The sequence below is a fragment of the Nerophis lumbriciformis genome, linkage group LG32, assembly GCF_033978685.3.
Source record: "Nerophis lumbriciformis linkage group LG32, RoL_Nlum_v2.1, whole genome shotgun sequence".
Lineage (NCBI taxonomy): Eukaryota > Metazoa > Chordata > Actinopteri > Syngnathiformes > Syngnathidae > Nerophis > Nerophis lumbriciformis.
Genome location: NC_084579.2, coordinates 1,531,646 through 1,545,368, shown reverse-complemented (window position 1 = coordinate 1,545,368; position 13,723 = coordinate 1,531,646). Strand labels below are relative to the sequence as shown.

The 13,723-nt window shown below is 42.6% G+C and overlaps 1 protein-coding gene across 3 annotated transcripts in view; it reads right to left on the bottom strand.

Annotated features, from left to right (window-relative positions):
- Positions 1 to 2,835: 2,835 nt before the first annotated feature.
- The window catches only part of tvp23b (trans-golgi network vesicle protein 23 homolog B (S. cerevisiae)), a 13,687-nt gene continuing 2,799 nt past the window's right edge, over positions 2,836 to 13,723 (bottom strand). For 2 of the 3 annotated variants that reach the window (XM_061927082.2, XM_061927083.2), the window contains exons 2-7: positions 13,116 to 13,189; positions 10,291 to 10,438; positions 7,823 to 7,912; positions 7,630 to 7,755; positions 6,355 to 6,483; positions 2,836 to 3,032 (exon numbers count right to left, since the gene is read on the bottom strand). In XM_061927082.2, coding sequence (XP_061783066.1) covers positions 3,006 to 3,032; positions 6,355 to 6,483; positions 7,630 to 7,755; positions 7,823 to 7,912; positions 10,291 to 10,438; positions 13,116 to 13,189 — 594 coding nt within the window. In that variant the 3' untranslated portion in view covers positions 2,836 to 3,005. The remainder of the gene's footprint in view (positions 3,033 to 6,354; positions 6,484 to 7,629; positions 7,756 to 7,822; positions 7,913 to 10,290; positions 10,439 to 13,115; positions 13,190 to 13,723) is intronic. The other variant, XM_072912062.1, reaches the window with a different exon arrangement.

The following is a 13,723-nucleotide window of genomic DNA, read 5'->3' as shown; positions in this document are numbered from 1 at the left end:
AAATTAAACCACACAAGGTCGCCACAATTCATGATAACAATGAGAAGTTATCGTTGTAAATGTTAAAATAACACTGCCAGTCTTTTGTTCTGTAAAATGTGGCGGGTTTTAGGTAGTTCAAAAATACATTTCCTGACATTCCCCCCCAAAAACGGTTTGATTTTCATTGTATATATCATAAAAAAAAACGAAGCTCCTCAGTAAACAGAACCTGAAAAAACGACCAAAACGGATGAGTTCTCAGTCTGACACCGGAAGTTGTATTGTCAAAGTAAAAGCGGGGTTAGTACGGTATCAGTGTGCCTGGCTAAAATGTCTTTGGAGCCCCACACTGAAAAGAATTTTAAACATGACGCAACGATACACACACATACACAAATATCACACGAAAGTGAAAGCAAAAAGGGATTTGATCACGCACCGTACAAGTTCTGGCTTTAAAATAACTACTTCCGAAACCACTACTTCCGGTTCCGCTATTGGAATATGAGGAACGTGTCAGTCCTCGCGGTGCAATGTCTAAAACAGAAAGTGTCTAAAACAGAAAGTGTCTAAGACATTTTAGCAGAGTCACCAGCACAAAGGTCCGTGTAACTTCCGTTCATTCTATGTCCGAATCTGAAATGCAAGTCAAAAAAAACAAATTAGGGCCGTTTTTCGATTTTTATTATACATGGCAGATTTTAAAACGAACAAAAAGGGTTGATTTGTCATTAAAATATTGGATTTCGTGCTGTTTTCTTTTCATATTTTTTTATTTTTCCAGATAAACACAAACATCGAACATATATGTTCATCCAAAATGCAAACATGCGTGTTTATCTGTGCGATGACAAATTCAACCGGAAGCAGTATTTTAGCTTTTCCTTTGCGTTTAACATGAATTTAGCATAACGCTAACACCTTTGTTCAGCAGTGCTTTGAAAACAAGTCTCATTAAATAGTTGTCCAACTTTTGATTCAGAAATGAAAATAGAAAAAAAAATGGCCCGAAATGTGTTTTTTGATTTGCATTTATAAATTGGAAATAGAATGAACGGAAGGTACACAGACCCACATTAATACCATTATCTCCGCTTTTACTTTGAAAATCAACCACTTTGGACTGTTTTTCCGTTTCTGATACTGGGAATTTTTTTTTTAATGAAACAGTTTATTTATATATATATATATATATATATATATATATATATATATATATATATATATATATATATATATATATATATATACGTGTGAACTCGTTGGGAGTTTCCTCCTCTCCCAGCTCGCTAGCCTCAATCTGAACCTTGGTATTTACCGTGATGACGGACTGGCAGTGTGTCGCGCCTCGCCAAGGAGCAGCGAGAATACCAAGAAGCGCATATGCCAAATTTTCAAAGAGAACGGCCTACGGATCACGATTGAAGCCAACAAGCAAACCGTCAACTTCCTTGACGTCACTTTCAACCTGAGAAATAACAGCTACCAACCATTCACGAAACCCAACACAACACTCCAATACGTGCACCATGACAGCAACCACCCACCCACCACCACGAAAAGAATACCTACCGGAATCAATAAAAGGCTATCGATGCTGTCATCTAGCAAAGCTGAATTTGACCAAGCAACCCCCCCGTACCAAAAAGCCCTTGATGAAAGTGGATACAATTTCACCCTCACCTATGAACCCACGCCAGGAAACCAGCCAAAAAAGAACAGAAAACGAAACGACATCATCTGGTACAACCCCCCATACAGCAAAAACGTCTCAACTAACATTGGACACAAATTCCTCAATCTGATTGACAAACACTTTCCCAAAGACAACACCCTAAGAAAAGTATTCAACAAGAACAACATTAAATTGAGCTACAGCTGCATGAACAATATACGACAAATCATCTCAAACCACAACAAAACAATTGCAAATGAGCCGTCGGCCCCCAGACAGAGCGACTCCAAAACCAACAAAGGATGTAACTGTCGAAAGAAACCTGATTGCCCTCTCAACGGGGGGTGCTTACAAACATCAGTTGTCTACCAATCTAAGGTAACACGCAAGGACATTAACACATCCGACACATATGTAGGATTAACCGAGGGAGAATTCAAAACCAGATGGAACAATCACAAGGCTTCTTTCAGGAACAAAAACCTGCGAAATACCACAGAACTCAGCAAACACATTTGGGATCTCAAAGACAATAATGTTGAATATTCAATAACATGGCAAATTCTTGCATCCAGCACACCTTACAATAGTGGTAATAAAAGATGCAACCTATGCTTGAAAGAGAAACTGTTTATTATTTACCGTCCAGACCTGTCATCCCTCAACAAGCGCAGCGAAATTGTAACAGCATGCCGCCACAGACGGAAACACCTCCTAGGTAACACATGAGCCAATCACCACGCCCCTACGCCAGCCTGTACCCACCCACTCTGTGCCCTATATAAACCATGGTATGTGAATGCTCCCATTAAAATCTCCTGATGATTGAGGGTACCCCCCCTCATGAAACAGGCCTGTAGAGATGAAATAGTCTTGTGATTTTTTTTCCCACACATACATATATATATATATATATATATATATATATATATATATATGAACATTTTTTCCAACACCAAAAAAAGATAAACACTTTGTTTTAAAATGTTAATTTTTGTTTTTCAATTTTCATTTATAAGAAAACTGAAATAGCAACACATACACTGACCTCTTCTGTATTCAAGTTGTATTATTTATAGCCAGCCCAGAACATACAAACTATACTAGTCAGTGTTATTTTATATCTGCAACAATAACTTGACACAAGTATGATTAGACTGTAGAAGAAAAAAACAACATTGATGGTGAAATGTCATTTATTTATTGATGTCAGTTTCAGACATGATGTACGTCACATGACCTTTCCCTGGTTCACTCAGGTGCTTGGTAGTACACGTCATGAACATGACGTATGGAAATAAGTTATGTAGAGGATGTGGGGACTTCAAATAGGAATGTCTTTATGATGTTAGGATTCCTCCTCTTTGGACAGAGCCTGTGGAACAAAACACACGTGACTGACAGGCAGGAAATGACACGATACTGATACCGATTGTTAGTAGTCAAGGAGGCCGATAAGTGATATCTGGAGGTGGTATACAGGTAAAAGCCAGTAAATTAGAATATTTTGAAAAACTTGATTTATTTCAGTAATTGCATTCAAAAGGTGTAACTTGTACATTATATTTATTCATTGCACACAGACTGATGCATTCAAATGTTTATTTCATTTAATTTTGATGATTTGAAGTGGCAACAAATGAAAATCCAAAATTCCGTGTGTCACAAAATTAGAATATTACTTAAGGCTAATACAAAAAAGGGATTTTTAGAAATGTTGGCCAACTGAAAAGTATGAAAATGAAAAATATGAGCATGTACAATACTCAATACTTGGTTGGAGCTCCTTTTGCCTCAATTACTGCGTTAATGCGGCGTGGCATGGAGTCGATGAGTTTCTGGCACTGCTCAGGTGTTATGAGAGCCCAGGTTGCTCTGATAGTGGCCTTCAACTCTTCTGCGTTTTTGGGTCTGGCATTCTGCATCTTCCTTTTCACAATACCCCACAGATTTTCTATGGGGCTAAGGTCAGGGGAGTTGGCGGGCCAATTTAGAACAGAAATACCATGGTCCGTAAACCAGGCACGGGTAGATTTTGCACTGTGTGCAGGCGCCAAGTCCTGTTGGAACCTGAAATCTCCATCTCCATAGAGCAGGTCAGCAGCAGGAAGCATGAAGTGCTCTAAAACTTGCTGGTAGACGGCTGCGTTGACCCTGGATCTCAGGAAACAGAGTGGACCGACACCAGCAGATGACATGGCACCCCAAACCATCACTGATGGTGGAAACTTTACACTAGACTTCAGGCAACGTGGATCCTGTGCCTCTCCTGTCTTCCTCCAGACTCTGGGACCTCGATTTCCAAAGGAAATGCAAAATTTGCATGGTTGGGTGATGGTTTGGGGTGCCATGTCATCTGCTGGTGTCGGTCCACTCTGTTTCCTGAGATCCAGGGTCAACGCAGCCGTCTACCAGCAAGTTTTAGAGCACTTCATGCTTCCTGCTGCTGACCTGCTCTATGGAGATGGAGATTTCAAGTTCCAACAGGACTTGGCGCCTGCACACAGCGCAAAATCTACCCGTGCCTGGTTTACGGACCATGGTATTTCTGTTCTAAATTGGCCCGCCAACTCCCCTGACCTTAGCCCCATAGAAAATCTGTGGGGTATTGTGAAAAGGAAGATGCAGAATGCCAGACCCAAAAACGCAGAAGAGTTGAAGGCCACTATCAGAGCAACCTGGGCTCTCATAACACCTGAGCAGTGCCAGAAACTCATGGACTCCATGCCACGCCGCATTAACGCAGTAATTGAGGCAAAAGGAGCTCCAACCAAGTATTGAGTATTGTACATGCTCATATTTGTCATTTTCATACTTTTCAGTTGGCCAACATTTCTAAAAATCCCTTTTTTGTATTAGCCTTAAGTAATATTCTAATTTTGTGACACACGGAATTTTGGATTTTCATTTGTTGCCACTTCAAATCATCAAAATTAAATGAAATAAACATTTGAATGCATCAGTCTGTGTGCAATGAATAAATATAATGTACAAGTTACACCTTTTGAATGCAATTACTGAAATAAATCAAGTTTTTCAAAATATTCTAATTTACTGGCTTTTACCTGTATTTAAAAAAGTTATTTAATAAGAAGCCAAAAGTGCAAAAAGAATAATGTTCGTGTTGGAGGAGTTGTGAATGAATGCAATATGAAATCCGTGCTGCTGGGCCACAACATTAGGTACACCTGCAGACTGCAGCACGGATTTCATATTTCATTCATTCACAACTCCTCCAACACGAACATTATTGTTTTTGCACTTTTGGCTTCTTATTAAATAACTTTTAAATAGATTCAATCTTGCACGTGGAAACTTTAAGTGTGGGCTTTAGTTGATATAACACTCCCGTCAGGGGGTGCATTCTACGCCGGGGGTGCATTGTCCGGCACAACACCTGAAACTTGGAGCTTCAGCTGAAGAACAGAACGGCCGACTTTGACTGTTTTTTCGCTGGCTTTGGATGAGAGCTGCGATGTACGTGACACCGCCCAGCTGCTCATCTTCTTACGTGGGATAACTGCTGACTTTCAAATCACGGAGTAACTGGCAGCCATGCAGTCAATTAAAGGGACAACCACAGGTAATGACTTGTTCACATAGGTAAATGTGTCTTTGGACATGTTAGGACTGAAATGGGACAAGCTGGGACAAGATGGTTGTCCAAATCTGACGGGGAAAAATGTTGGACTTTTAAAGAGGATGCAGGATAAAGTGACAGAAATGGACATTTTTGCATTGTATTGTACATCCGGAAGTGTAGTGTAAGACAGTGTTAAAAATAAAACCATCAAAAGCAATCTGCTTTTGTATAAAGTTAAGTTAGGTTAAATGAAAGTATTATTAATTATTATTATTTATCTTACGGTATATCAAAAATAATATTGAGCAAAATTGAATTGAAATATTGTCGATGTGGCCCTCCAGCAGTGCTCGGGTTGCTCATGCGGCCCCTGGTAAAAATTAATTGCCCACCCCTGACCTAGATTATAGTTGAGACATTTTTCAAGATCATTTCTTCCTGGATGTTACAGAAAGTATGAGAATGTGTGAGCTGCTGCCTGCTCTACTTGACTGATATAACCATCTCATATATGTCAAGATATTTATTTACACAAAGTTTGATGTTATTTGATTGATCATGAAAGTGGTGGCGCTCCTTCAATGAGCCCACACGGCGAGTGAAACCGACGGAGGCTTGTCGAGCGGCTCCGCCGTTGGAGTGGGCCAAAGCTAACAATATGGGGCCGAGTAGATACCAGGAAAGAAGGACAAAAACTGGATGTCCTGGCAAGAATGTAAAGTTTTGAGAGGTAAGGAGAAAAGACACACTGGAAAGAGTGAAAGTGGGCGTGGCTGAGTAGATAGGGGAGAATTGCCAGGAGAAGTCAAATAAATGATCATCTAGATATCAAAAGATATTATTTCATATTATTGACAATGACATTCAGTTTTAGATTTAAAGGAATTCCAAAGTAAAAAGAGAACTTTTATTATGCAGGACAAAAGTTTTGATCCTTGAACAGTACTTAGTACCTCACTGATTACTGTACTAAGTACTGATACCATATGTGTAGACATTGTATCTGCTCACTGGAATTGTATAGGAAAGGAAATGTAAAAAAGAGGTCAATACCAAAAAAAGGTCAAAATGGCAAACATGGTAAGTGGATCAATAATCAATAATCAATAATCACCTGTTTGAGGAACTGTCTGCCCAGGTAGTTGGTGGCCATGTTCTTCAGGTCAGTCTTCCCTCCCACTTTGCACTTGATGTACCCGTACAGGTTGGCTCCTTGTAGCACCACACCCATCAGGACCACCGGCTGCACACCACACACACGCACGCACGCACGCACGCACGCACACACACACACACACACACACACACACACACACACACACACACACACACACACACACACACACACACACACACACACACACACACACACACACACAGCTCAGTGGGACAACAACCGCAATAACAACAACAACCACCACCACAACAACAACCACAATAACAACAACCACCACCACAAAAACAATGACAACAACAACCAATACAACAACAATCACCACAAAAACAATGACAACAACCACCACAACAACAACAACAAAAACAACCACTACAACAACAACCACCACAAAAACAATGACTACAACAACCAACAACATCAACAACCACCACAAAAACAATGACAACAACAAAAACAACCACCACAAAAACAATGACTACAACAACCACCACAACAACAGCAACAACCACCACAAGAACAATGACAACAACAACAACCACAATAACAACCACCACCACAACAACAAAAACAACTACAATAACAACCACCACAAAAACAATGATGATAACAACCACCACAAAAACAATGACAACAACAACCACCACAACGACAACAAAAACAACCACTACAACAACAACCACCACAAAACAACCACTACAACAACAATGACAACAACAACCACCACAACGACAACAACAAAAATAACCACAACAACAACAACCACCACAAAAACAACAACAACAACAACCACCACCACAACAACAGAAACAACCATCACAAAAACAATAACAACAACAACCACTACAACAACAACCACCACAAAAACAATGACAACAACCACCACAACGACGACAACAAAAACAACCACCACAAAAACAATGACTACAACAACCACCACAACAACAGCAACAACCACTACAACAACAACCACCACAAGAACAATGACAACAACAACCACAATAACAACCACCACCACAACAACAAAAACAACTACAATAACAACCACCACAAAAACAATGACAACAACAACCACCACAACGACAACAACAAAAACAACCACTACAACAACAACAACAACCACCACCACCACAATGACAACAACAAAAACAACCAGCACAAGAACAAGAAGCAGCATCATCAGCAGCACAGCAAGGAGAAGAAGAAGAATGTCACCAGCCACTTGATCTTCAACTGGAAGATGGCGCTGAAGGCGAACAGAACCCACACCAGCGGGCACACGATCAGTCCCAGCCAGAAGATGCGAGAGTCCGAGTCAGAAAGGTGTGAGCTCCTGGTCCCCTGGCAAGACCGAGGTCACCATGTCAGCACAGGTCTTAGGTCTTAGTGGTGGCTCATGTGATCTCACCTTCCTGGACTCAAACACCCAATGACTTTGTCCGTCCTCATCCACCTGGTTCCACCACCTCAGACCCACCAGCAGCCTCCCCGTCACGTTCTGCACATCACAGCTCATATGTCACACCTGCACTGTCACAGGACTGTCACATGACCGCCACATGACCACCACTTGACCGCCACATGACCACCACTTGACTGTCACATGACCACCACTTGACTGTCACATGACCGCCACTTGACTGTCACATGACTGTCATATAACTGTCATATGACCGTCACATGACCGTCACATGACTGTCACATGACTGTCATATAACTGTCATATGACTGTCATATGACCGTCACTTGACTGCCACTTGACTGCCACATGACTGTCACATGACCATCACATGACTGTCACATGACCGCCACATGACCACCACTTGACTGTCACATGACTGTCATATGACTGTCGTATGACTGCCACTTGACTACCACATGACCGTCACATGACTGTCACATGACTGTCATATGACCATTACATGACTGTCACATGACCACCACTTGACTGTCACATGACTGCTACTTGACTGTCACATGACCACCACTTGACTGTCACATGACCACCACTTGACTGTCACATGACCGCCACTTGACTGTCACATGACTGCTACTTGACTGTCACATGACTGTCACATGACTGTCATATAACTGTCATATGACCGTCACATGACCGTCACATGACTGTCACATGACTGTCATATAACTGTCATATGACTGTCATATGACCGTCACTTGACTGCCACTTGACTGCCACATGACTGTCACATGACCATCACATGACTGTCACATGACCGCCACATGACCACCACTTGACTGTCACATGACTGTCATATGACTGTCGTATGACTGCCACTTGACTACCACATGACCGTCACATGACTGTCACATGACTGTCATATGACCGTTACATGACTGTCACATGACCACCACTTGACTGTCACATGACTACCACATGACCGCCAAATGACCGTCACATGACTGTCACATGACTGTCATATGACCATCACATGACTGTCACATGACCACCACTTGACTGTCACATGACTGTCACATGACTGTCATATGACTGTCACATGACTGTCACATGACTGACACTTGACTACCACATGACCGTCACAGGACCATCACATGACTGCAACTTGACTGCCACTTGACCGCCACATGACTGTCACATGACCACCACTCGACTGTCACATGACCGTCACATGACTGTCATATGACCGTTACATGACCGTTACATGACTGTCACATGACTGCCACTTGACTACCACATGACCACCACTTGACTGTCACATGAGCATTACATGACCACCACTTGACTGTCACATGACTGTCACTTGACTACCACATGACCGCCACATGGCTGTCATATGACTGTCACAAGACTGCCACTTGACTACCACATGACCGCCACATGACTGTCACATGACCACCACTCGACTGTCACATGACCGTCACATGACTGTCACATGACTGTCATATGACCGTTACATGACCGTTACATGACTGTCACATGACTGCCACTTGACTACCACATGACCACCACTTGACTGTCACATGACCATTACATGACCACCACTTGACTGTCACATGACTGTCATATGACTGTCACATGCCTGTCATATGACCATCACATGACTGTCACTTGACTACCACATGACCGCCACATGGCTGTCATATGACTGTCACATGACTGTCACATGACTGCCACTTGACTACCACATGACTGTGATATGACCGTCACATGACTGCCACTTGACTACCACATGACCGTCACATGACTGTCTAATAACAGGTAGTCAAGTGGCAGTCATATGACCGTCACATGACTGTTACATGACTGTCACATGACTGTCATATGACCGTCACATGACTGCCACTTGACTATCACATGACTGTCACATGACCGCCACTTGACTGTCACATGAACACCACTTGACTGTCACATGAACACCACTTGACTGTCACATGACTGTCACATGACTGCCACTTGACTACCACATGACCGCCACATGACCGTCACATGACTGTCTAATAACTGGTAGTCAAGTGGCAGTCATGTGACCGTCACATGACTGTCACATGACTGCCATATGACCGTCACATGACTGTTACATGACTGTCACATGACTGTCATATGACTACCACATGACCGCCACATGACCGCCACATGACTGTCATATGATAGTCATGTGAGCATCGCGTGATTGCCACATCACCATTACATTACATCACATGACTGTCACATGACCGCCACTTGACCGTCACATGACAGTCACACGAACGTCACGTGATCATGTGACCATCACGTGACCGCCACATCACCATTACATTACATCACATGACCACGTGACGTTCATGTGACCGCCACATGAACGTCACGTGGTCATGTGACCATCACGTCACCGTCACATGACATGACATGAGTGTCACCTTGACTGCCCAGAAGTCACATGAGAGGAGCAGCATGATGGCGACCATGCCAGCGACGAAGCTGCTGCTGCTGACAACATCACACAACAAGTAGAGCAGGAGGGCACACACTCGGAACATCACGTGGAACAAGCACGCCACTGGATGTCTGGGGACGCACACACACACACACACACACACACACACACACACACACACACACACACACACACACACACACACACACACACACACACACACACACACACACACACACACACACACACACGTCATGTTGATATCATACACACACTAGTCGATGTGTCACTATCAATGGCTGTGTCCTATACAATGATATCACTCCCATTTTGGCACAAATACACAAGTATGGATATGTGTGGTATCATGTGTGATACAAGCAGTCCTGCAGCGTCTTTACTTGTGTGTGATATCATGTGCGATACAAGCAGTCCTGCAGCGTCTTTACTTGTGTGTGATATCATGTGTGATACAAGCAGTCCTGCAGCGTCTTTACTTGTGTGTGATATCATGTGCGATGCAAGCAGTCCTGCAGCGTCTTTACTTGTGTGTGATATCATGTGAGATACAAGCAGTCCTGCAGCGTCTTTACTTGTGTGTGATATCATGTGAGATACAAGCAGTCCTGCAGCGTCTTTACTTGTGTGTGATATCATGTGTGATACAAGCAGTCCTGCAGCGTCTTTACTTGTGTGTGATATCATGTGCGATACAAGCAGTCCTGCAGCGTCTTTACTTGTGTGTGATATCATGTGCGATACAAGCAGTCCTGCAGCATCTTTACTTGTGTGTGATATCATGTGCGATACAAGCAGTCCTGCAGCGTGTTTACTTGTGTGTGATATCATGTGCGATACAAGCAGTCCTGCAGCATCTTTACTTGTGTGTGATATCATGTGAGATACAAGCAGTCCTGCAGCGTCTTTACTTGTGTGTGATATCATGTGAGATACAAGCAGTCCTGCAGCGTCTTTACTTGTGTGTGATATCATGTGTGATACAAGCAGTCCTCCAGCGTCTTTACTTGTGTGTGATATCATGTGAGATACAAGCAGTCCTGCAGCGTCTTTACTTGTGTGTGATATCATGTGAGCTACAATCAGTCCTGCAGCGTCTTTACTTGTGTGTGATATCATGTGCGATACAAGCAGTCCTGCAGCGTCTTTACTTGTGTGTGATATCATGTGAGATACAAGCAGTCCTGCAGCATGTTTACTTGTGTGTGATATCATGTGCGATACAAGAAGTCCTGCAGCGTGTTTACTTGTGTGTGATATCATGTGCGATACAAGCAGTCCTGCAGCGTCTTTACTTGTGTGTGATATCATGTGCGATACAAGCAGTCCTGCAGCGTGTTTACTTGTGTGTGATATCATGTGCGATACAAGCAGTCCTGCAGCGTCTTTACTTGTGTGTGATATCATGTGCGATACAAGCAGTCCTGCAGCGTCTTTACTTGTGTGTGATATCATGTGAGATACAAGCAGTCCTGCAGCGTCTTTACTTGTGTGTGATATCATGTGCGATACAAGCAGTCCTGCAAAGTGTTGACTTGTGTGTGATATCATGTGTGATACAAGCAGTCCTGCAGCGTGTTTACTTGTGTGTGATATCATGTGCGATACAAGCAGTCCTGCAGCGTCTTTACTTGTGTGTGATATCATGTGAGATACAAGCAGTCCAGCAGCGTCTTTACTTGTGTGTGATATCATGTGCGATATAAGCAGTCCTGCAGCGTCTTTACTTGTGTGTGATATCATGTGCGATACAAGCAGTCCTGCAGCGTCTTTACTTGTGTGTGATATCATGTGCGATACAAGCAGTCCTGCAGCGTCTTTACTTGTGTGTGATATCATGTGTGATACAAGCAGTCCTGCAGCGTCTTTACTTGTGTGTGATATCATGTGCGATACAAGCAGTCCTGCAGCGTGTTTACTTGTGTGTGATATCATGTGCGATACAAGCAGTCCTGCAGCGTGTTTACTTGTGTGTGATATCATGTGCGATACAAGCAGTCCTGCAGAGTGTTTACTTGTGTGTGATATCATGTGAGATACAAGCAGTCCTGCAGCGTGTTTACTTGTGTGTGATATCATGTGCGATACAAGCAGTCCTGCAGCGTCTTTACTTGTGTGTGATATCATGTGCGATACAAGCAGTCCTGCAGCGTCTTTACTTGTGTGTGATATCATGTGCGATACAAGCAGTCCTCCAGCGTGTTTACTTGTGTGTGATATCATGTGCGATACAAGCAGTCCTGCAGCGTCTTTACTTGTGTGTGATATCATGTGAGATACAAGCAGTCCTGCAGCGTCTTTACTTGTGTGTGATATCATGTGCGATACAAGCAGTCCTCCAGCGTCTTTACTTGTGTGTGATATCATGTGCGATACAAGCAGTCCTGCAGCATGTTTACTTGTGTGTGATATCATGTGCGATACAAGCAGTCCTGCAGCGTGTTTACTTGTGTGTGATATCATGTGCGATACAAGCAGTCCTGCAGCGTGTTTACTTGTGTGTGATATCATGTGCGATACAAGCAGGCCTGCAGCGTGTTTACTTGTGTGTGATATCATGTGCGATACAAGCAGTCCTGCAGCGTGTTTACTTGTGTGTGATATCATGTGCGATACAAGCAGTCCTGCAGCGTGTTTACTTGTGTGTGATATCATGTGCGATACAAGCAATCCTGCAGAGTGTTGACTTGTGTGTGATATCATGTGCGACGTGAAGAAGTAGCATGGAGTAATTGGCCACAAGGTGACCTTGGACTAAGAGTTAGTTAGGCCAGTGAAGTGTTGACTGACTTGGTGTGTGTGTTCCTGGGTGGTCGACTTCCTGTATCGTCCTGGGCGTCAAACAGAGACACATCTTCCTCGTCCTGAGAGTGCAGAAGGAGAAGTTGTAGAGAACTCACATTATATGTCAGTACTACATGTAATATATGTCAGTACTACATGTAATATATGTCAGTACTACATGCAATATATGTCAGTACTACATGTAATATAAGTCAGTACTACATGCAATATATGTCAGTACTACATGTAATATATGTCAGTACTACATGTAATATATGTCAGTACTACATGTAATATATGTCAGTACTACATGTAATATATGTCAGTACTACATGTAATATATGTCAGTACTACATGTAATATATGTCAGTACTACATGTAATATATGTCAGTACTACATGTAATATATGTCAGTACTACATGTAATATATGTCAGTACTACATGTAATATATGTCAGTACTACATGTAATATATGTCAGTACTACATGTAATATATGTCAGTACTACATGTAATATATGTCAGATTCACTTCTGTCAGTGGGACCTTCTCCAGTGCAGGAACTTAACAGGAACTTACCCAGGTAAATAAAGTTCCCTGTGTTTCCACCGAAAG